This window comes from Toxorhynchites rutilus, chromosome 1 (genome assembly GCF_029784135.1).
Source record: "Toxorhynchites rutilus septentrionalis strain SRP chromosome 1, ASM2978413v1, whole genome shotgun sequence".
Classification (NCBI taxonomy): Eukaryota; Metazoa; Arthropoda; class Insecta; order Diptera; family Culicidae; genus Toxorhynchites; species Toxorhynchites rutilus.
Window position 1 is genome coordinate 5,171,848 of NC_073744.1, and position 25,029 is coordinate 5,196,876.

A 25,029-nucleotide genomic window follows, 5' to 3' on the forward strand; every position below is an offset into this window, starting at 1 on the left:
GTGCATTGTTGTTTTCAGAAACACTGACAAATTTGTTAATTTTGTTGAAATAAACTCGTTTTTTATGTTTTTTTCACAAAAATTGAACTCGGAGACAAAGTGAACTAAAATTTTGTTTAGAATTCCTCCCAAATTGCATGCTATTTTGCACGCTATTTACTAATACTAACGCAAGGATCTTTATAGCATACCTGGTAACTGTCTAAGTTTGTGGGTTTGAGTTCACGGTGGGTAAACAATAAACCGTTCATTAATGGCGTAGCTACTTTTTTGTGTCAGAAATCAAGTTTCCGTTTCACTTTATATGGACGTAAAAATAAGATTGTGTATGCGGGTAACGAGATTCGTGTCAGGGGGAGGAAAAAGTTGGATTGAAGTCAGGTTGAATAAAGATGCAGATTTGTATTCGTTAGTCACGTCAATTAGAATAACCATTTGCTGGAATAGTCCATCAGTCATCCTCGCTCTCAACGCTCGTCAATTCATTTTCTAGTCAATTCAAATCATGTTGACGGCAAATGCCGAAATAGCACTAGTCGAAGCGAAGCTACTGAGAGGAGAATCGATTATCATTTTTATCTTCGAAGATTTCGGGCCCTGATTATAGATACCGAGCATGTCGATAGCGTCGATCGAGTGAAAGCTACCTTTGCAACTGTCAGAATTTTCCGAGTATTTCACTAAACCGCTGAATTTCATTTCCTCTCCTCCAAGGTTTAGAGACTGCAGATGCTGTTTCTTCTTTTTGGTGAAAGGAACAACTGTGGTTTTTGAGGGATTCATGCTTAGATCTTCTTTGATACACCATGATTGCGTAAGGTTTATGGCCATCTGCATCCTGCTCGATATAACATCGTCGAACATGCCACGTACCATTATGACCAGATCGTCAGCAAAACCCACTATTTCGAAACCTTTTGCCCCCAAACTTATTAGAAGGTCGTCAATCACCAGTGACCAAAGGAGAGGTGATAGAACCCCTTTCGTTGTAATCACAGATATAGACGACCCGCCCAGCTCCGAGGTGATTCGTCTATTTGTGAGCATGCCTTTGATTCATTTAATTATGCAGTCATCGAAATATCTTCTTCTCATAGCCTGTGCCATTGATACATAAGAAGCATTATCGAAAGCCCCTTCGAAATCAAGAAACGCACATAATGCAGTTTCTTTTGACAAAAGAGATTTTTCAATTTTTGTCACAAGCGTGTGTAACGCTGTGACTGTTGATTTACCTAATTGATAGGCAAACTGGTATTCAGATAACGGGCTTTTGGACATGAATACCGACTTTATGTAATCATGTAGCACTTTCTTCATAGTTTTCAACAGTATTGATGGTAAAAACTTTTTGGTCTGATTGATTCTGGGAGTGGTTTATCACGTTTCCCAGCTTTTAGAATGAAGACCACTTTCACGAGTCTCCATGTGGAAGGATGGGCTCTAGTATCAGACTTGCCCCAAAAATCACGTTTGGAAATGGAATTAGCTTAGATTCTCCTTTTTTAATCAGAGCTGGAAAAATTCCATTTGCACCTGCGGATTTGTATGGTTGAAAGGATCTCACTGCGTTTTCTATTCTGGCCTTCGTGAAAACCAATCCAGCAACTATGTTTGCGACTTACGTTGCACTTTCAGCATACCTTCGAGAGCATTTTATGTCGCGATTATAGCTAGGACTGGTATCAGAATGAACAGATGTAGATCCCGGGAAGTGAGTTTTCATCAGTAAGTCTAAAACTTCTGAGGGAGATTTTGTGAACCTAGCCCGTTCGTGTGGTCTTTTGAAAGAGTCTTGCTTAGTCCTGTAACGATTGGGGTAATTTCAATGCTTTCGCAGTTATTTACCCAAGATTTTCGTTTAGATCGTCTTAGTTCTCTGTTATATTCGGTTAGGGCGCTCCTGTATTGAGACCATTCCGGATTAATTTTAGCTCTGTTGAACAGTTTCCACGCTGTTTGGCGAAGCCGCTCGAGCCTTTTGTTGCACCAAGGAACGTTTGTTGTCGAAAAAACTCTCTCTAGTGGACAATTACTGTAATAGACAGAAACTATCGTATCATTTAATTCTTTTGAAGTTGATTCGAGCTGCTCAATCGACCTTATTCTTGTATTAGGAATTTTTGACTCGAGTTCAAGTGAATATCGTTGTTTTTATTACGATATTCTCTCTGTGCTGTCAAGCCCCCATCCCATTCGATAATAATGTGTCTGTGATCAGACAAAGACGCCTCTTCCGAAGCGTGCCAGTTGTGTATTTTCACAGAAATTACCGGACTGCACAGTACTAGGTCCAGGACTTTTTGTCTAATAGCGTTTATAAACGTCGGTTCATTGCTTATATTGGCAATGTCAATGCTGTTTGAAGAGAGAAATTCACCTCAACTGTTTATGTTAGTACTACCCCACAAAGTGTGATGAGCGTTGGCATCACAGCCGATGATGAAGTCTTTGTTGAATACCAATAATTTAGAACGCCGCAACCCCTTGTGTAGGTACCTCAGGTACGTCGCCAGGGAAATAAGCCGATGCAATTATTATGTCGGATCTTCCCTTGGCGATTGGTATCTCAACTCTGATCGCTACGAGGTCCCGTTTTATGAACTCTGTTTTAGGAAAGCATTTAATAGTTGCTTCAACTAGAATAGCAGTTCTTGGGAAGTCATACTTGTCGTAGAATAACTTACATGAACCAGTATGAATACCAAGTATTCTTCCTTTGTGAACCCAAGGCTCTTGAATTAAAGCTAAATCCATAGCGTCTTTGACGAACCTCCTAGACAGCACGCTCGACGCTGCTTTAGCGTGATGGAGATTTATTTGCAGAACCTTAGTGTTCTTAGTGTTTCTTAGTATCTCGAATTAAAAAATACAATTTTTTTTCTCGGTGTGATAATGATAGACATTGTATCGATTTCTTGATTCGATTTGTATAATAGGGCCCAATATTGGTTGCGGCGGATTATAAGCTGCGATTGACGCAACTATGCATTTTCAGCGTCCACATCGTCTTCCAGCTTACCGTCAATATTTAGCAAAAAAAGAAACTTTTGTAAAACAATCGCCGACATTTCCGTTACGAGTTCAAAAAGATAAATTGCTTTAGATTCCAATAATATTCTAGACTTGTAGCCTACCTGCAGGAAACTCGACGTATGCGCGTTCCACTTTTCCTCTGGTCGGCCATGCCAGGTGTTCAGCACCGATAAGCACACCTTACCGTCGTTGTACAAATTCGGATTGAATCGTACCGTATTGCGGCCGGTCGTCTCCAGATTGATCATCATCGGTGAGTTGGGATAATCGGGCGGGAAGTACACGTCGAACTCGAAGCAACCGTTCGCGTACGGCGTCTCGGCCGGACCAGTAATTAATACTTTCATTATATCTAACCTATCGGTATCACAGCGTACGAACACGGAACTACTGTAGGACAGTGGCAAGCTGGTAGATAAGGTGACCGTTTCCTGTGCTAGCCGTTTCACTCGCCCCGGGTGGCCCCGGTCGCCTGCCATCCGGACGTTTGACTCAAAGTGGTGCGAGATGGTGAACCGATAGCCGTTTTCCGTTTCAGCGATCATTTCGAACGTATCTGCGACAAAATGAAGTGCGTACATCAAAAGATTGCAACCATTTCAACAACCCCTTTTGAGACTTACCAAACTGCAGTGCCTTCATCAATTCCATATATTTTTCTTCGACGGACTTTGCCACCGGCCTTGGCATATATTCCTTGTTTTCCTCCTCCGTCGCGATGGTTTCAATGTCGGTTGCATTTTGTACCAGCAGCGAAGTTTCCTGAATGTCCGGAATGAGCAGTGCCAGCCCCTCGTCATCGCCATCGTCTAGGCTAACCGTAATCTTCTGGGTTTGACCCTTCAGATTTGACTTCTTGTTAACCCTGTTTGAAAAAATGACAACGAATTTTCAGTTATTTGATCATATTTTGTTAGGGTTCGAGAATCTACTTCAATCGACTCGCATAGGTATCCACGCAAGCCTTCATGTTGGACAGCAGGGAAGCGATCGAGATTCTACCCTCGTTATTCTTGTTCACCAGTAACGACACAAGCTGGTTCGAGAGTGAAATAGCACGAAGCAGTTGCAAAATAGCCCGGTACAAAGGAATGTGCCTTGTGATGTCCAATACTGTGAAATGAGATACGAAAAAAAAAATTAAAAACCATCGTCTTCGTTGAGTGATCGTCATTGAGTCAAACCTGAATCATTCCTCAAATACGAGCTAAGCGCAGGGATCAGGCAAGAGTGCTGTAGCAGATCGAGAAAAATTGGCGGCAATTCGGGGAGAGTTTCGCTACATTCGCGATAGCTCAAGCGCTCATTGTCCACCGTCAAGGGAACTTTGTCACCAGGATTGATGTAGCTCGAAAGAACCTGAAAAAGCGAAGCTTGTGAAACCTCCAACGGAGTGGTTATGCAGACGAAACCAACCTGCAACAGAACGGTTACATGCTCTTCTTCGCTTTTCTGTCGGAGTAAAGCTTGCTCCACATTCCAGGATTGCTGGGTGGAGCCCGTACCGAAACCGGTTCCTTTCGCCCAATACATATGACTTTTATCGTCCGAGTTTGTGACTTGCTCGTCGGCGCCGTTTCCGGAGGTGCTGGGTACTGTTTTGTTGCTGGTGCTCGATTGAATCTGAAAGCATTAATTGATAATATGTCTGTAGTTCAGAAAACCTGAACCTTGGCCACGCAATGATATTTATCCTTACATTATCAGACGAATTGGAGTTGCTGGTGTAAGCGCTGTTATGGTGGGTGAAAATACTCAAACAGTTCAGTACCAGATGGATCGCTCCGATTTCTATCACCATCCGTCTGAGCAGTACTCCATCATCGGTAGTCAAAGGCGAGCTGTCCAGCAATTGTCGGAACACTTCAAACGGAAGGGTTGGCAGTGAAGAAGAGAGCGCAAGGCTGTATATTTCATTCCCTTCGCCATCACCGGTCACGCCCAGAATCAACCGAAGTAAACACTGGGCCCGCAGCTTGTCCCGCAGGAGTACCTCCGAGTAGGGCGGTAATTTGAGAAACAGTGCGAACGCTGCCAACGAATGCTGCGGAACGGCTGAAATGACTTGTGTTTTTGGGGAAGAATCTGCCAAAATATCGTCCAGGTCCTCGTAAATTTCCTCGTTCTGTTCGACCTTCACCCAGTCCCCACCGGGAGGGCTCTTGTCCTTATCGCCGAACTGATGCTGGGCCTTGGGTGACTCAGGATAAACCGTTGGCAGATAATGTGCCAATAGCGAAAGTCCTCCGTGGCTGGAGAATATCTGCAGTGGCGATGGGATCGGAATGAAATCTGCCGCCTTGAGCAATGGTGACGAAGACGATGAACTGCTGCTTTCGCAGGTCAGATCAAGGTCCGGCTTGTTTTTAACTTCGACCTGTTGGAGAAGATAATCTTCATTAGAACACCTGTAATCAATGAGGAAATCCTTTTCGGAGACTCACCAGGTTCAAGTTGACGCAAGGCGTTGAGAGCGATATGCCAACCGACTTCAACATAGCTAGGACTTGTGAAATTGTGGTATCGCTCGTGATTACACCGTTGGGAACAGCGCTGTGTGTGAGTGCTATACCATCCACAGTGTTCAATTTTGTGCCGTCGATCTTCAAGTCTAAAAACAAAACATTCAGTCATTAAAACGCAAAAAAAAATCACAGAAAAAAACTTACTGCTGATCATTGAGAGAATATCTTTCTGCTTCATGGTTGTCGCCTGATTCTTCGCTTCCTTCATTCGTTTGTCTTTTGCGGTTACCCCGGCAGCCACGCTGAGGAACTCCATACCTAATCCCATCTCCCACAGTTCCCTACGACTGTCACTACCCAACGGAACTTGCGAACCACTCGACAGCCCCGCCAGTGCTTCACGACCATCGAACGGTAGGGTCGGCATCATTTGGCTGTAAACTGTCGCATAATTATCCAGTATCGCTTGGCACTTGGAATTTGTGCTCACATTGAACAGCAAAAAGTGAGCATTTGGTCGTTTCGAGGGATGATTGCTGATGTTGTACAGATTTTGGTCCTTGTTCACCAGTGGCAAGTCGCTCCTGACAGCCACCATGATCCGCTCGCTTTCGAGTAAAATTTGAAGAACCAATCGCCGCGTGAAGCCCGATATACAGGATTTGCCACCATTTGTGACGCGATTATTCGAGCTGCTGAAACCAGTCGGAGTCATATTGCTGACGAACGGCCCTCCATTCGTAACGTTACCCATATCAGACTTGCGGATAACAGCAATCAGATTCAACGTCAATACTTCTTGATTCTTCGGATGGCAAGATGTAACTTTGGAGAGGAACTTTATGAGGCATTCTTCCAGGTCGAGGCACGCTTGGGGTGTCACTTCGGGTGAAATGTTTGCTAGTTTGTTATTGCAGAGCAATAGCAGTAATGGTTCCCAGAAAATGGACCCTTCGAAGCAACCGAGCCAATCACGCATGTGACCTTCTGAGCAGATCTCCGTGAAAAACGCTAAAATTTCGGTAACTTTCCGAATGTTCACCATAGGATAGACAACGTCCTTCGAACAACCACTGGAGTACTTGTGATGCTCTTTGTCGGCATCAGTCATACAGGAATCAGCTTCGTCAGCCGATGAATCGTTGACGGCGGCAGCAGCAGTAGCAGCTGAAGCTTGCTCTTCTTCAAACACTGCTCGATTGTCTCTTACAACCGGAGGAGACCTTTCCCTCTGGCTCTGGCTGACACCACCACCACCACCATTCATTGCACGATGGCAAAACTCCAGCACTACCGACGTAAGTAAATTGGGCAAACCGGAATCAATCAACTGCTGCACGGCGAGTGGCGATTGGCAGGCAATCGAAATGGTTGCCAGTTGCGACTTGGTCAAGTTCAACCGAGACAGATCTTCAATCACCAAATGACTGTACCACTCGGCTGCGTCCGACTCCTCCTGTTTGATGTCATCGGTAATGCATTCGCCATCTTTGCGATCGTCCGAGATGGAGGCAGTCAAATCGGTTGACAAATTCGGCACCAAAACTCCCATCCGCTTCAACAGCATCGTAAACAGCTCCGGACGAATACAGCAGATCGAACAGAGAACCGAGTCAATTGCTTTCTTCAGCGGTTCATTGTGCTCCAGCTCTTGGTTCCACTCGTACAGCGTTTCGAAAAGTTCCTTGGTGATCATTGTTGAGAGATTCGGTATCAGATCCAAGGCACATGCCTGCCACAGTATCGAGGCTAAACATTTAATAAATCCACTGTAAGGATTCGTTGCGTGCAGTACGAACCGGTTTGACTGGTTCTGCTGATACCGTCCGAAAAGACTCTGAACCCAGGACAGTAGGGCTTCAAGCCGATCCCGAGTGTAATCATTTTGGGTCGTACATAAGTGATACAGAAGGTCCGAAATAGAATCGTTGCACAGTTGGAAAGTTTGCGGAATGCTTTCCTTCAGCAAAATGTTGATCAACTTAAGCCCAAACTCTTTACTGTGCAAGCCCAGCTTCAATAGCACTGTTTCGAGATTTTGGAGTGCAAAATTCGGACTGCTTGGAGCGATATTTAACAGTGAACAGCATGCTTCAAGAAAGCCTGGAACTTCTGTGGTAGCCATGATTACGCGATTGGAGAGCTCCTGATCCGAAGCGTAAATTACAACGCTAAAGCACTGCGCGAGGATGCGCAACCATCCCAGACTGGTCTTTGCAATCTTATCGTCATCATTGTGATACTCATTCAAGCTGTCACTAGCGGACTTCACAATGCCACCACCGCTGGGAGGATTGGCCCAGCTTGGGCCCGCTCCTGTTGCGTAATTCACGTCGCTAAATGTTGTCGTTCCGAGGACCGATATTTGCGTGAGTCCAATGTTCGACGCATCGCGCGGTCGATACAACCGAATGATTACACTTGTGGCGATTTCCGGTTGGGCGAACTTCAATCGAATGCACGTCATTCCCACTGTGGACATTGGCTGGGTGATGGGAATAGGGCCAAGATTGCTGTCCCGGGTTATTTCTATGGCTACTGCCGATGGACACGACGCAAGGGTGGACAAATGAGGCTGTAGTTGGACCTCCTTCAGCAGAACTGCCGTCGGCAGAGTGATCGTAAGATCAACGTGTGATTCATTTGGATAGAACAAGTAACTCCAGGCGGGATTGCGAGCCCTCCGATGAGACGCTATAGGCGCTTGGATTAGCATATCCGCTGGCTGAGCGGTGTGGTTCTCCGAAGAGATTGTACAATAAGGTGCAAAATTTATTAAGCCATCCTCATTACGGGTGGCAGCGATCGAGCTTTTCTTCGATGAACTACTGGAGGGACTGACTTGCATGTTGGATGATTTCGACAAACGCTGCATGATCATCGAAACGAGGCTTGGTTGTGTGTTGATCAACGCGCGGTTGCTTCTCACCAGACTCTCGCACAGTACCTTGATACCGCCCATCTCAGTGAATATCGCAACTGACGAAGATGTTTCCAGCACTTTGAGAATGAACCACAGGAACGGTTCGGACATTTGTAGCTTGGGCATAGCATGTCGCATACTTGTGGCATTGTTTATGTAGTCGAACAACGGTTTTACCACGAGAATACTTTGAGTTGCCGTTCGGCTTAGGTACAGTAGCAGCTGGAACACGGCGTCGGCCACGGTTTGCGGTTCGCTCAGCGTATTACTTTTAGAATCACTCATCGTAGACGAATACATGGAAGACGCCACCAGCATTGCGAACGACGAATTAGAGCAGTGCGACAGGGAGCTAAACAGTCGCGTCATGGTGGGACTATGCTGCAGCACGGTGTCCGCAAAGCAGGGAGTCTTCGGCCTGGGCTCGATGTTTTGCTGCTCGGCTTTTATCTCGTCCGTTTGGCTCTCGTTGGAAGTGTCCAGTTCATTGTTGAATGGAACGTTCTCATGCGCTGACGACGCAGTGTTGTCTTCTCCAGAGCGGGGATTTTTCGTATACACCAGGATGGATGCAAGCTTCAGCAGGTCGATAAGCAGGGTGCTGTCGGTTACGGTTTTACACTGGCGAGCATTCTCCGAACCGAGCACGGTAGCGAACAGGCTGCCAAAACGGGTACCGAAAATGTTAGTCGAGTTGCTCGTCTCGGACGCCCGATAGCAGTAGAGTTTTTCCACGTTCACGATATTGTTGTACACGAGATGAGCTGGAACAAAAAAGACAAATTATTTATCTTCTAGCAAATATATTTGGCATTGAGATAAAAAGTGAATATCTTCCCACATAGTAATAAAATGTGGAAAATTATGAAAGAAAATCAATTGCCAGAAATTGGTCAGTTTCTGCTTGTACGCCATTTAGGTGTTCATCAAAGTGCTGCCTCCACCTTTCGGTTACTTCACGTTCGTTCGTCAGGATATTCCCATCCTTATTTGGACACCTTTGGTGGCTTGTATCGTTCCACGTTCTAACGCAGCATTATCGCAGTGTTCTTCTCGCATAACACTTGCTGACACTCATCATCGAACCACTCGTACCGTCGTCTTCGTTCCACGTGTCCTAGGATGTTCTCCGCCACGCTGTTTATGGCTGTTTCAATCATGCTCCAATAGTCCTCGAGAGAAGCTTCGTTAATCCTCTTCCGCAGGTACTGCGTGCGGCCATATTCTTATAGGGGGCGAAATCGATCGTCTTAGGCTGTTTTCATTTGTTAACTGGTGTGCGCTGTCCATACCAATTACAGTTTTGAACTTCTCCTCTTTACCGATCTAAACATTGAAATCCCCGATGATGATCTTGATGCCATGTTTTGGCAGCGTTCGTATTCGCGTTCCAGCCGCGCATAGAATTCGTCTTTGTCATCATCGGGACTTGCAAGGTGAGGGCTGTACACATTACTGATGCTGATGTTGAGGAATCGGCCCTTAATCCTCAACCTGTACATTCTTGGGTTGATTGGCCACCAACCAATTACACACTTCTGTATTTTGTCCATCACAATGAAAGCTATACCTACACCGTTTGTATTGCCGCAGCTCTGGTAGATGGTATGACCATAACGAAAAGTACCTCTCCAACACCTCTTGACGTCTCAGAAGGTCGATTTTCGAGATAACACCAGTTCTCGACGTTACATGCAATTTGAAGACACTTAGCATCATTACGCAAAACATGAAATATCTCGAGAACGGTTAGTCCATTCCTATATGCCAAACTTTGTTAAATTAAAAGGCTTTTCTAATAAAAATATCTTTAAAAATATCGAAGGGAACATATTTTAAGCTATAAACATTTTTAATAATAAATTCAATTTTTAAGTAATTTTTTTCAACGGTATATTCAAAAAAAAATTTTCTAAATAGTTCCCAACAACTTTCCTGTACACCATATTTCAATCAGACATCTAGATTTCGAGTTGAGTTATGATTTTTTGAAACAAAAAACAATGATTCTGAAATCACTCGTAATAAAAATTGGTCAACATAAAAAATATGATTTTAGGTAGCTGCCAACATATCTAAAACGTTCCAAAATATCGGAGAGGGCCCAGGCAGGGGCCGGCTGATTTGGCGTGGAATAGCAACATTAGTGCTATTAAAGAAGATCATATAAGGTATTTTTATTACAACAAAACAATACTTACAAACACATTCTATAATGCTCATCGCCACTCCGAGATCACTTTTATCGTACGAGAAGGATAGCAATTCTTTAATGAGCTGGCTCTGGGCATCAATCGGGCCTTGCTGGTTAGAGATGGCACCTCCAAATTGCACCAAATGTAGGATTACCTTTAGCAAAATTTCCTTCAGTTTCTCCTTAACGTTGCACTTCAGTTCTAGCCAAATAAACAATTCCAGCACAAGCTTGCAAACGGTGGGTCCAGCCTGAAACAGAAAGTACTTAAGTGGACACATTTCTCTCAAACTGACCAACGACGACGACTTACATATCGATTACTATCCAACGACGAAACTGATTGGTCCACCCCGGAGAAAAACCGCAGCAGCATTTTTTCAAAGTTTTCATCGGTCACAATCAGATTACCCATCTTGCGGAAATGGTTGTCACTGGTGGTCGAGTTGGCATCTATATAATCCGCTTCGAAATGGGGCTTACACGCCAGAATCAGGCACTGGAAGCCGAGACACCACGCGCGTAGCTTTATATTCGGATGGGAAGCCAACGCCTTCAGTAGACCATGAACAGCTCTATCACCGAAGGGGATCTTAGGAAAGGAGTACGCATTAAGACCGGTCCCACTATTGCCCGGAACTTGCTCCAGTGTTTCCCCATTCAAGGTCAACCAAAGCTGAAGTATCTTCTCCAGATTAAGCCACGAGTCAACGAGGTGAAGATCGCATAAAATATTATCGAACACTTCCGTGAGCATCGTGTTGGTGTCCAATCCCTGCTGGTATTCCGCTCCGGACCAAGCGTCCACGATTGGTTCTGGCCAGGCGGCTAGCTCGACATTGTTCAAGCTCAGCGGATCCGTCACAACCATTTGCGGGAGACTTGCGATCATATTGAAGGTAGCCTTCAACGCCAGTCGTCTCAGCGTTATTTCCACGTTTGTGTCCAGTCCGGTCTCTAATCGAGCATCCATCGCGGTGGAAACGGTTCTGGAAGCAATACTACAAGAAATAAGTAATAATCAAAATGCAAACAGCTCGGACATACTTGTACAAAAATGTGAGCCCATTCTTTCCACTCGAATTATTCGCATTGGTGTCTTTCTTGAATATCCGTTTTTCTCGTTCCAGCATATCGTCCAGAATGAGAATGTCTTCCATATCGGCGTCATCACATTCCATCAGAGAGGGCAGCTGATTCTTGACAGCGTCCGCGTAGCTAATATCCTTTGTGACCTGCATACTTTGCATTACTGGTTTGAATGCGGTATCGAGGGGTGCCGGTGGACGAATGGATGATGAAGATTCCGAGGAGGCCGTAGCCTCGTCTCCGGAAGAGTTACCAGAGTCGTTCTCTTCGTCCTTGTAATTCTTATCCGCTTCTAGCACGTCTTGAAGCAGACATGTTATAGCGTGGACAGCCCATGGTTGCTGTTGATTTTCCCAAACCGCAATTCGAACCAACTGCAGCAACTGATTGGTGGTGATAATCTTCGACAGCTGCACAACGGGTCTGCAGGCTAACACCAGCCGAGCGATGATCTTACAAGTGATCAAAAACAAGTCCATATTACAGGTAAAATCCATACTCAAAATAAGACCGATCAGCCCACGAATCACCACTATGATATTTCCTATTTTTAACGTTTTTAAACCCTTATCGAAAGCCGTCTCGTTGTCGTTAGCGCTTCCGTCCGAACTGTTATCTTTGGAATTACTCCCGCTGGCACTTCCACTGCCGGATGCCGAACCCTTCTGGATCCCATCCCCGTTCGACAGCCGTGTCGCTTTGACCTTATTGATCTCATTGAAGTAATCACCGAACGATTGTTTCACACTGTTCTGTAGCTTCTTCAGCTGATTTTCATGCTGCTTGAGGGCCATCTCCAGCTTGCTAGCGGTTCCCTGCAGGGCATCCGAATTCATCATGTACATTTTCTCCGCCACTGCGTTGCTGTTCCCACTGGAACTGTAATGCTTACTCTGGAGGTATCGTTTCTTGAAAGTTCTCGTAAGCGTTCTCAAGCCACCGTTACCAATATTCAGTCGCGCCTTCACCATATCCGTCTCACCGGACATAAAATCCCATCGCAAGTTGCTCTGGTCCTTCTTCCCATCCATGATTCCATCGTCTAGACAAACGGACAGAAAAAGCAATATCCATCCCAGCAGATTCAGATCCGTATTGCACCAGATGTTCAATCCACTAGCACTATTCTGCGACAGCGGGGCCAACAGAGTAGCTAGACTCTTCAAAATTGCATCGATTACGTTGGCACGGCAACTTCCCATTGAGATGCTCTTCCGACCGAGATAGGTCAACAGAAAGAAGACCCGATCCTGGGGAAAGATGCAACTATTTTGGGACGAGAACAGTTTGAGGAACTTTTCCGCGAGAAATTCTCCCCACCACGGCTGGAAGCAGCATATTCGCACCAGCATCGAGCATGTCGCCAGTTGCACGTGGGTGTCCCCATTGATGGCCAGCGTGTCAAATAGAAGATTGCAAGTTTCCAGATCGAAGTAAGGATAAATGTTTGCCACGTTCTGCACGCCATAGGTTGTGATGAGATGGAGAAGCGTTTCTATGAGACATTCGCTCAGGACGCGCAGCTTGTCGGTGTAGATTGACGAAAGATCCGCTCCCGGCTTGAGTGGTTTCGGAAGGCTCGCCGAAGGAATTGGTCCTTTGATGCGATTAATCACTCGTTGGATAACGTTCAACTGATGCTGGAATGCCATGCACTCTTCGTATACAGCGTAAACTTTTTGGTTGTCCTGATAGGATCCACCACCCAAATGGCTCGGTCCAGCTTGCTCGTTGCTGTTCTCCTTTATCCGATTCAGGAATGCCTGCATGTGGGCAATATTCGAAGACTCGCTGTTTATCAGGGGTTGGAGTAGATCCATCAGTTTACTGCTGGACAAGCAATACCGACAGTGGACATCTTCGTAGAGTGCCTTCAGGATTTTCATCTGTGCCGTAAGATTACTTTTCTTATTTTTCAAATATTTCATGACGGGATCGGCATATCCTTCGCGGTCTAAAATCACGATGTGACCATAGAACGAACCCATGGGAATTCTGCATCGCGTTGCCGACATGCCGTACCTTCCGGTGATGGTTATCTTCAGATAGCGACAAATTGGTGGCGGCTGAAGATCACTCAGCACCAACGTTCGCGTTCCTATATCTTGCGAAACCACCAAACGCACACTGTCGGCTTCCTCCTCGAAGCACCATATGTCAATGAATAGCGAAGCTAAATCCGAACACACTGGAATGATCAAATCAGTCAACATAATAGGTGCTCCGAAATCGAGCGTTATGTAGCGCATCGCTCCCGAATGCATCCTCTCCACCACAATCGTCTGCTTCGGCGGAGTGCTCAACAGTTTATGCCACGGCAATCCGTTAGCATTCTCGTCCGCATTGTTATCCTCGAAAAATTCCTGAATTTTGTTGTTCAAAGACATCGACGCTTGCGAGTTGTCGTCAATTATCGTCGGATCATTTCCATTTCCACCGCCGAACACAATCCTCGGTTCGTTCGAGGGTCCCCAGGTTTCGATGTCAAAGTTTACGTTCTGGGAATCGATTTCTTCCGTGGTTGCCTTTGCCTCGTTAAAATCGTCCTTCATTTTATGTTTCTTCAGTGCCGAGTAAAAGATCTTGTCCACCAGAATGTTTTTCACATTGTTCATCATGTCATCATCTAGATTTTCCTTTTCCTCCTGTTTAATATGGTTCTGAACGGTTTCGATATTATTCTGTGTGCTATTCTCCATCAGGAAATCATCGATAATGTTCGTTGCTTGGATGTTGTTAGCGTCGATGTTCTCCAGTCGGGTCGCATCCGACGTGGAACTACACACATAGTGCAGCGGTTCCACCTCGAGCAGACCCTTGAAGTGATTCCCGATTCCTTTGCGTCTCAGCTGCAGGGGGAGAAACTTCAGTTCAGATCCATCGGCGACACAGACGGAGCGCAAATCAGTCGACTGATTATTGGCGCCGGTGCCCGTGGTCTTGGTAATCGAACATGTGTACGTTACATTGGTGTTCTTGGACGTCAACGGCTGGGAGTCGAAGATTTCCGACTCGAACGGTGATCCGTACAGCCCGAAACGGGTCCGCAATAGCGCAGTGTATGGATTGCTTCGTTTCTTCATCTCGTTTGCGACATCTTTCAGCAGAGAGATACACTTTTCCGAGATGGGACCGTGCGAATCGCACGTCGAGGTACCCGATATGAACAGTGTGAACCAACGCAGTGCCCCTGCATGCTTGCAGTTGACAATCTCCGGCAAACAGCTGATGATTGCCTGCTTGAGCGTTTTCTCGAACGAGTTACACATGTCCTTGTCGGTCATATTTTGGGCTCCCCTGAAAAGAGTAAAAACATATAAAATGTACCTATGTCAAGCGCAATCACAAATCCGGCTACTCACTCCAGTGCAACGGTAACAAACTTAACACACTTGTGGGCAATACTTCGATTGCCCAGCACGATACAATTCCGAATCACCTCCACCAGATGACGTTTGATTATCTGAATACACTCCGACTGCTGGACATTGATGTCACCGGATGCCACATCTTTAAGCCCCGCTGGCAGATTCTTTTTCGCAAACGGATTTCTCGGGTAGCGATATCGCATCATCCGAATTGAAACAATCCACATGAGCACATCGAAGATCAAATTGTGTTGCGCCTGAATAGTTTCATCATCGCTATATAGCAGCTTGAGGAGGTTTTCCAGCAGCAGGTTGGACTCTAGCATGGCCAAACGTTGGGTCCGTTCGTTTTCGATCTTGTACACCTGTCGTGTGGAACGCACCGTGATCGAGATCTCGTTCAACCAGTCGCAGCCTGTTAGGGTGGTGAAAAAACACAATAGATTTGTTAATAGGTAGGTGAAAAAAAACCGGTTATCAAAACAAAAATGTAACATTTAAATGTTGGAATTAGAGAATTAGAAATAATGATTTATGAGAAGAGGAAATACATCATCAGAATGATGAAAGAGGGTTAGCGAGCGGAAACAGTACGGACCTACCAACATCGTTGGGTAACGTATGAAACGGAAGTTGAATACCAACTGATAGTAATGTTGATATCCATCGAACAGAACAAAGTAATTATTACCTATGTAAAAGTCATTTTTGCGTGGCTTATTGTGGCTGGCGGAATCGGGGAAAAAGCTGACGCCATCCTTACCCGAAGCACCTGCACCCGCCGCACCTGCTGCTGCGGCTGCGGGGTTCGAAGCTGTACCGTGATTTTGTTGCGAGATATTTGCGAATGATGTTAGCAGGATGCTGGTTATGCCCTTCTTACGCACTGGAACTAGCGACGATCGAGCCGAGCATACAGAGATTATAAACAAAGGATAAACAAGTTATTCTATCGATCAGGAAACAGCAATCCGGCTATGTGGGATAATGAACCAGTGCCATAACAAGGGATTACAATGATTTAGCGCTGGATGATGGGGCATGAATATGTGGAACGTTAATGGCGACAGAGGACAGTGTATGTAAAGCGCCAAATCCATTATGTGCTGGTTGTTAGTGTGGAGCAAATCTTCAAAATGACTAATCTTACCTCTTGTTTTAGCTTGCCCGTCTTTGGAAAGATCGGTCATCGTTTTGATGTGCAACAGATAGTTGCGACCTTTCGATTTCAGTAACTTCGGACTGGCCAGTGTAACCGAGCCAGCTTGTTCGCTCAAATCCATACACGATGCCAGCTCAATCGGTCCAACGAGAATTTCAGCGTTTCTTGCCTGCAGGTACTCCTCGCTGAGAACGGGATTTTCAATCGAATCTAAAAGAGCGAATTCTTTTGCGTTAGAGTATGGATTTGAGGATAGTCACCTGATGAAACCTACTTTTCCCATCGCTGGAACCAATGTTAAAATTGATGGATTCATCCACACGATTGATGGATTGCGTTTTGCGCCGTGAGCATAGTCCGATAGATTTTTGCTTCAGCAGGGTGACTTGAATCGCCGGTGGATTGCTGCATGGCTGGTATAGCGAAAACTTGAAATCAATGTGACCTAGAGAAGTGCATTTCGGAAGGTTCAGCTCAATGAGATGTTCATCCCAGTTGGTGCTGTGGAGAAGAATTATATAATCATTAGTGATGAAACGGATAAGGAATACGTGTTTCAAGTAATTCATTAACATGGTGTGAAAAATTTCATTTAAATTTTAACATTTTAAAACTGGCTACATGTCTTCTAATCTGATAAAAATTACACTATCGAGTCTGAGACCCAAATTGAAAGTTGCCACCAGAGGTCGACATTGACAACAGAGCTCATAAAGAACAGCTCTTTGAGACGAGCTGAGCTGATCTGAGCTGTTCATCATGATGAGCTAGATTGCACGCCTCTAGATCGAACTGACAGCATCCAAGCGAAAAGAAACAAGCAATCCCTTTCTAGGGGGCCCAGAGAGCAATTCTCTCGGTGAGAATAAAATTTACGCTATTTATTTTTTTACAGAAAGTTATTAAAAATATTCCCATTTTTATTGAACACCCGTTAGATCATGGTGTGGAAGATGTATCGTATGACCATGTTCTTGGAGGCAGCGAAGTTGATCAGTCTCTTTGTCCATTTGCGTTGGGTCTGAATAACAGATGGACGTCGAACTCTCCAATCACCAGTCTGAACTTCTTCTCTTGGCTGATCTAAGCGTTTATATCACCGAAGACGATTTTGATGTCATATCTTGTGATCGTATCGTGGAATTCTTTTCCCTCATAGATGCTACCTAGATGGGAACTGTGGGTGTTGACAATGCTGATATTGAAGAAGTGGCCTTGTACCTCAATCTGCACATTCTTCTGTTGATTGACCATTTACCAATCACCCGTTTCTGCATTTCCAGGGTGTCGACTCAAAATCCGAAAAAAAAATTCCCTGATATTCCCTGATTTTCCAGTAATTATTCAGAAAAATTCCAAATATAGACTAGTAATCAAAATCCCTAATGGCACTTTAGCTGTAGTTTCTAAAACATTTAGTTAGTTTAAACAATTAAAAACGTCTGTCGATATTTTCAAAAAAAATGAATCGTTTATTATTTTTAATTGAGTTCAAAGACGACTAAGAAGTGTCGTAAAAGATTTTCAAAAGTGGTTTTACTAATACAGTTCGAAGCTATCTTGAAGGAGTCTTAAATACTTGTACAAAATGAGACATTTTTATTTTGTTTCGGATCAATTTCATGAAACTGTTACAATTTTAACAAAACGCTCTATTGTTAGCAGCCCCTGGTTGCAAACGCGCACCCATCATACAACAACCTTGGACAACACATACGAACACAAGTAGAGTAGAGAGCAATAGAGAAGGTAAATAAAACAACCATTGTAGTGCTACCATTTGATCCCAAGAAAGTCACCGGTGAATCTAAAACACATAAATTTCAATCACACACAAGAATTACACATAAGAACTTTAAATATCGAGGTATGGTTGAATTTATTTATAAGAATTTATTAGCCTAAACTGTTTCTCCACAAAACAGGATTAAACATATACAAGGAATTTAAAAAACACTTAGGAGACTAAACGTAAGTGAAAATAGTGAATAGATTGGAAACAAACAATAAGAACAATACAATCACAACATTTTATCATAATCACAAACATTATCGAAACACAACATTATGTATGAAAACCACAAATATTGTATTATGTTATAACTTATAGATTAAGTAAAATTATATTTCATAGGTATATTATAATCTCTATTGAACTACACCAAGTTCCTGTGTTTTATTCTTTGGAGCATTATAATCCCGGAATCAACCCCTTCAGTCCCGTTGGTGGAAAACCAACACTCTATCTTATAATCTTTTGGCTCACTTCTGTGCTTTTTTCAAAATATTCTTCGTTTTATCTCCAGAGATTTTTCTTCTGCTTCCCGTAGTCGTTTTTTTAACTTCGATTCATATGCCAAAATTCCTATCCTATCCAAACTTAAACCTATCCTTTCCAAAAATGATCCAGTCGTTCATTTTTCGGATCATAGAGAGCAAACTTGTTTATGTTGTTAGAAGTATTGCTTCAGTATTGCTGGGACTCCACTGATGCGTCCAAAATCCGTCAAGTATCAAAATTGTTAATAGTCAAAAGCTTCTCGAATCGTCTTCCCTCCAGTTTTTTATCGGAATCAATAATGGAAAGATCAAGGATACATTAATGCTTTATAGACTTTAACCAGTGCTTCGCATCTCAGAGGAAATTCCAAGATTTGTCCGTCATAAAATTTTGGCGAGTTTTTTGGAATCCATCTATCCTTCGATGAGCCGTGTCAAATATGCTATCCGAAGCTACCCAAATTTAAGAGTTTTTCATCTCCATTTTGAAAGACCAGTAGCAGCTCGCGTAGTATGATCAATTCACGATTATACCGCCCATCGACATAAGAAGAAGTTTGTTCAAATATAGTATTCCCAAGCCTTCTTCAAATGCTGAGTATATATCTGATGCTTGAGAACATCCCAAGAAGTGTTCTTGGCAAGAACATTGACGTCATGGAACTATTTACCAAATCCTTCTCTTATTTATTTTAAAATCTGACATTCAGATCCAACTGTAGCCTCTTTGTAGTCTTATTCAAAGACTCGTCGAAACCAACGAAAGCTTACAAAGTTTTATCGTGCCAAACAGCATCATGAAGCTCATTTTATCACGCCTTCTCAGCTTTCTGACTGTCATGAAACATTCTTTCCAATACAACCAAGTCAACCATAACTGTTTCCAGGTACCACAGGATCTCAGCTTTGATAGTATAATTTTCAAGCATGAATTTATCAATAGTTTTCGAGGAAGAAAAGGGATGGAATTGGTTGACGCTGAACTGCAGATACTGATGCCAAATGCCAGTAAAAACAGCGCGAAAGTAAAAGCCGTCTACTTTTGCGCTTCCGAAGGACTATGTTCACCTACGGACAAAAGCAACAAAAATATACTGAAAACCCTACAGAGAGTCAAACTAGTCAAATACTACTTTTTTGGTATCATTGACTTTCTAATTGCGGCAATAATCAAAATTTTAATTGGCAGAATTTCATTTTTTCCAGATTGATGACGAAATTCCCTGACACTGTTTGAATTCCCTGATTTTCAAGGATTTTCAAGGTAGTCGAAATTAATCTAAAAAGCTATCCAAACGATTGAAAATGATTGATTTATGGTAGAGATAATCAAAAATGTTACACCAAGTAACAGTGAAACTCATTACCATGTTGATTATAAAAAAACAGATCAACTTGTACTCACGCATCATTGTGCAGTCTCCATGTCTTGGTTAGGTGTGTATCATCTCCCGGCCGTAGATGCTGCGGATGTCTCCGCTGCTTCTGAGCCTGCTCAAGCTCGCTCCAACAACCTGGAACTTCGGCTGAGTACGGCGTTAGCATTTCATTGAACAACGTCAGTGAGTACAGCACTTTCAGCGTATTGACGGATAGCTCCGGTTTGTACGCCAACAACAGATCACATGTATCCCCAGAAGAATTCGCGCCTCCAGCAGTAATTATTGGAGCCTGTGCGGGAGAGGATGACGTTGACGGAGTAGCCTCAAATTTCAACATATTCGTAGCGGTAGACGATGCAGACGCTTCCGATGAGCTGTTCGGGATTCGGTCACTCCCCGCGACGAGTTTGTTATTACTTATGATCACATTTACGTCGTCATCCCGCTCATCGCTTGAATCGGCGTCCAAATCGTAGAAAGAGTAGAAATGTAGGCAGCCCTTGGCTGTGCAACCGCACAGCCTCTCCAAACTCTTGCAGTATATCGCCGAAACAAAGTTATCATCTTTCACGCTCGCTTCGGATATGATGTTTAACGTTTTCATCGAGACAATCCTGAGCTTGCCATCCTCACATGTCATAACGAAAATACCATGCTCCGTTTCGGGGCCTCCGAAACACAGTGCGTTGCCGTCACATTTCGGCATCATCACAATCTCGTTCGGACTCTCCTCATCTGTCAGCCATTTCACAAGTGGATCATTAGTCTTTATCAAACCTTCCTCGTTCAGATAGTACAAGTAAAGAATCGTTCTCCACTCATCTTCCTCCTCAATCTCCTCGGGTATTTCTTCCTCTTGCACATCCATTCCATTGTCCGTTTTTTCGTCCTTCTTCTTTTCATCCTGCCTGCTTGATTTGTTTTCTTTATTTTCCTTTTGCTTGAGCCGTAGCACCACAAGCAGGTGCTTGTTGTCGCTTGAAGGAATGACATCCGCAATATGGTAGTTATCATACGACTCGGTGCACATCGGAGGAATCTCGATGTACTGCAGAGGAATACAACTGATGTCACAGCTGGACGAAACGAAACTTGTAGCCGTGGACAGGGTGGTGGTCACGTTACTGCTGCTGGCAAGAGTTGCACCCGTAGTGCTTCCGATGCTATTACCACTCAAACTTCCCGGCAGCAATTTCTTAATGGGCAAAATCTGACCGGTCGAGTTTCCGCCGCTGCAATCCAACGGTGAGAAAACCAAGCTGGTTGGACCCTTCACTGTTGCGTGGCCTAAATTCATCGGCAATGGCTTAGCCACCAACGGGAAATCCTCAACCGCCAGTTTGTCCGACGTCGCGGAAGCCTCAATGAGTTTGCTCAGCGTATCGTCTAGTTTGGCACCAAACTGCTGGCTCAGCAATGCTTCATCCTTCTTCAGAGCATCAATATGCATTAACTTATCGATTGATAAAATTTCCGAATCTTTGCTCTGCGAAAGAAACTTGATGAAATCATCTTCGTACTTCTCATAGATAGTGCTCAGTGAGGATTTCTTCGCCGGTGGGATGCTGCTCCCACCGGACGCATTCGTTACAGTTGTTTGCTTGATGCCGCCTTGGTTTGCCAGGTTTTCGTCTGAGTTGCAGATGTCCTCTATGTTGTACACAATCAAGAGTAGCGTTGTCTCGGTTTCGTCTGGATCTACCTCTGGTTCTGTGCTGTTGACTCGTATTCCACAGATAATCTTGGTTCCGAGCATTTTTGGCTTCAAAGAAAGAGTGGCTTTCGGTTTGCTGGTTGCTCCTGCTGGTTTCACGTAATATGTGGCAAGTGCTGTTAGCTCGATCCCGTTCACCGTTGCATCGGAGCTAATGGTGGTTGTGGTTAGAATGTCCGGATGTAGTTTCACCTTAAAATCGTAAACTTTCTTCAACTGTCGCTCGATATTCCACACGGTGACATCCGCAGAGGCGTTACCCGTGCAGAAGACATTGCCCCGATCACCAGTGGAAATAATGCTAAATCCGTCGGTGGAAACCGCCGGACTCGTGGCGTACGTTACCGACAGTGGAACATTCTGGGTGAATTCACCCTTCACGAATGGGCATTCAGGCGAATGACGTTCATGCTCACTCCAGGGCTCATCGGTTTTCTCCCAACAAACCAAACACACATTACATGTGAAACACATGGCTCGATCGTCGTTTCCATTGTCCCCCGGAAAGTGGTAGAAACCGGCTTGAGCCATTTGATCCGGTAGCACCCACTTATAGTCCATGTGGGGCCATCCTTCGAAGGTATGTCTTCTGGTTGCTTCGGAAAACATATGGAATCGGTTCAGTGCTGAAGGTTCCGTTACACGAGCCCCTTCCAGTAGGTCCGTTAGCCGCTCGTTGATGGCGGATGCAATCGACAACGCAGGGATATGTCTATCCAGCCGCTTCAATTGCATGACCATTCCGCCGGCGACCATCCGCACCGAAGAATGTGGCAGTTCCAAGCAGATTGTTTCCCACTTTTGCGCTTTTATACCCCGCTTTGCATGCTGCTGTGCTTCACCAATTTTAAGCGTCAGTTCGTTTGTTACATCAGCAGTATTCTCCAAACCGTGCTGCTCTAGATTTTGGAGACATTGAAGGAAAAGGACGGCCTCCGAGAGAAGAAGTTCTATTCGAATGTTATCGTCAGCCTGGCCGATGGGTGCCTGTAGAATGGTGTCCAGTAGAAGAACCCCATTGTAATCACCACGCATCGAAATGTTGCGCCCATTCCAGAACAATATCTTATCCTGGTCGGGTAGGTAGCGGCAATTGGCCGGGAGGTCTTCTGGAAATCGAAATGTATAGCTCAACTAACTCAGTCATGCCAATCAATAAACTTCACGCCCTCACTTACCCGAAATCCGATAGCTCTGAAGGATTATTCCGGAGTTGACATCTAGCACTTTGATCTCTCCCGACCGCGCGAACACGAGGATCACGTTCAGGAACGGATGATACACAATGCGGACCGATTCGGTATCGACGTTCAAATAACCATCCTCTTTCAGCCATTGGTCGTCGCTGTTGGCCATCGCAACCTTCCAAAATCACTCTCACACAACTATTACACACACCCTTTTGTTCTTCCGCTTTTGTCACTATTACAAACTCTCCCCCGCTAGCACCAGATATGTTTACTTCCTCGAGTCAATGAAAAAACTATTTTTCGGATGAGTTCGCTTCCTGGTTGCGTAGATCGTGATGTATTTTTGTAACATGAAAAAAGAAAAACAAATGTAGTTGGAGAAGAGGGTACATGGTGAATCATTAGTATTGTGAAATTGCAGTGCTTTTTCCAGACGACAATATGAGCATCACGGAATCAGCAGTTTTCACATCATCCATTTAAACAATTTTTTCCAATTTTGTGTAAAGATACGAACTGTTATTTATGTCAAAAACGATCCAACCATCAAGTATGTGTCACACAAGGCTGCCAGAAACATATTCGCAGATTTTTTAGATTCTCGCTATAAACCATTTACCCAGCAATGAATCGCCGATTAGAAAAAAAAAATAGAAACATGTTGTAACAGTTGAAATTGTTAAATATTATCAAAATCACGAACAATCCACAGATAAACATCTGCAAAACAAAAAACATACGCAACTTCTGGCAACCTTGTGATGAGAAATGAAAAAAAAGACAGACTGCGATGACCGACCGTGTGAAAAGAAAAAAAAACTTACACATTTTTTCCTGCTAGCAGTGCACTTTTGGGGACATCCGACCAAAAAAGACCAGCTGGCCGCGGCTTCAGTCAACTGTAAGTGGATTCCGAAGATGGACCACTTTTCCGAGCACAGTTTTTGACGGGTTTCCACTCCTTTTTGTTCCTTTAACACAAACAATTTTACGCGTGAAAAAATCAACCTTTTTCCTTCTTCTAGTCTCGGACGAATATCTCCTGTATGTGTGTTGCGTGTGTCGTATTGTACTATCGCAATTTTGGCACTGCCATCATCTGCTTTTGTCTGAGGAGTGAAACGAACAGCTACATGTGACAGGACTGCGGACGGAAAGAGATAGATGAACGCGGCTGACCATCTGACAATTTGTGGAGTACGGTCTACCCATGGTGTTTAGAGGCTACTGGTGGGTCATTTCGCTGAAATCGCTATGCGATTCTCAGCTGTATGACACCAGCCATGTTTTTGGTGCCAACCAAGACGGGTCTATGGTACTAGGTGAGGCCGTTTCGTCACTAAGTTGGTTAGGGGAGCGGTATATGAAACCAGCACGGAAGAAAGCAGAAGGGGAATTATTTGCTTGTAGCGTGAAAGAGACAGACTGATCACGAGCGAGCTTCGGCAATAGCGTATTGTGTTTTGTTTACAAACAAAACACAGTAGACTTCCAATATGGCTGAAGAGTGGTTTTAGCAAGTTGGCCCACCTTAGTATATACTTCTAGGCGCCTTGGTGCCAACATCTAAAACATCAAAAGTATTTGTTTTCTTCAGAACAGCGATCCGCGTTGGGGGCATTGTGCTTCGTTTACTAGTTTAGGGGAGCGTTAACAAATAGTTGATTTTCAGTCGGAATGAACGTTTTCAAAATTAAAATTATGAATGAAAATTAGCTTTTCCATATCAAATTAATATTCTATTGAAACTAAAAACATCATCGTTTGCAGGCGGGGAAAAAGTCTCATACGAAAATTGTTTATGAAGACAACTTTATATTATAATGAAAAAATTCAGTAACAATGTTCGAATTGTATAGCCATATGGTTGAATGAAAGTCAGGAATATGTGTTTCAAGTAATTAAATAACATGACGTGAAAATTTACATTCAAATTTTAAAATTTAAAAACCGGCTTCGTGTCTTCTAATCTGATAGAGATTACACTAACGAGTTTGGGACACAAATTATGGCCCTAATTTGATGTCGCCACCAGACGTCGACACCATCGCGAATTACCAATTTACCACCATCTGACATATCGTGATGTCGATGATGAACTTTTACAGCAGAGAGATAGTGAGATGATGCAGAGAGATAGTGAGAGATGAGATGCGATGACGTTAGGTAGAGTGAGATAGCGATAATCGTGCCATACACCTGGCGATTCTCTTGGACGTTTATTTT

General features: G+C 44.1%; 1 protein-coding gene across 5 annotated transcripts in view; it reads right to left on the reverse strand.

Annotated features, from left to right (window-relative positions):
* LOC129763545 (baculoviral IAP repeat-containing protein 6) overlaps window positions 1-23,884 on the reverse strand; it is a 33,365-nt gene extending 9,481 nt beyond the window's left edge. For 2 of the 5 annotated variants that reach the window (XM_055762735.1, XM_055762734.1), the window contains exons 1-18: window positions 23,628-23,884; window positions 22,792-23,120; window positions 19,923-22,722; window positions 16,512-16,738; window positions 16,226-16,447; window positions 15,767-15,967; window positions 15,070-15,490; window positions 11,666-15,004; window positions 10,932-11,619; window positions 10,626-10,869; window positions 5,706-9,188; window positions 5,481-5,647; window positions 4,736-5,413; window positions 4,453-4,659; window positions 4,221-4,395; window positions 3,969-4,149; window positions 3,660-3,901; window positions 3,138-3,592 (exon numbers count right to left, since the gene is read on the reverse strand). In XM_055762735.1, the coding sequence (XP_055618710.1) occupies window positions 3,138-3,592; window positions 3,660-3,901; window positions 3,969-4,149; window positions 4,221-4,395; window positions 4,453-4,659; window positions 4,736-5,413; window positions 5,481-5,647; window positions 5,706-9,188; window positions 10,626-10,869; window positions 10,932-11,619; window positions 11,666-15,004; window positions 15,070-15,490; window positions 15,767-15,967; window positions 16,226-16,447; window positions 16,512-16,738; window positions 19,923-22,722; window positions 22,792-22,969 (13,908 nt within the window). In that variant the 5' untranslated portion in view covers window positions 22,970-23,120; window positions 23,628-23,884. The remainder of the gene's footprint in view (window positions 1-3,137; window positions 3,593-3,659; window positions 3,902-3,968; window positions 4,150-4,220; window positions 4,396-4,452; window positions 4,660-4,735; window positions 5,414-5,480; window positions 5,648-5,705; window positions 9,189-10,625; window positions 10,870-10,931; window positions 11,620-11,665; window positions 15,005-15,069; window positions 15,491-15,766; window positions 15,968-16,225; window positions 16,448-16,511; window positions 16,739-19,922; window positions 22,723-22,791; window positions 23,121-23,627) is intronic. The other 3 variants (XM_055762736.1, XM_055762738.1, XM_055762737.1) reach the window with 3 other exon arrangements.
* Window positions 23,885-25,029: the final 1,145 nt, after the last annotated feature.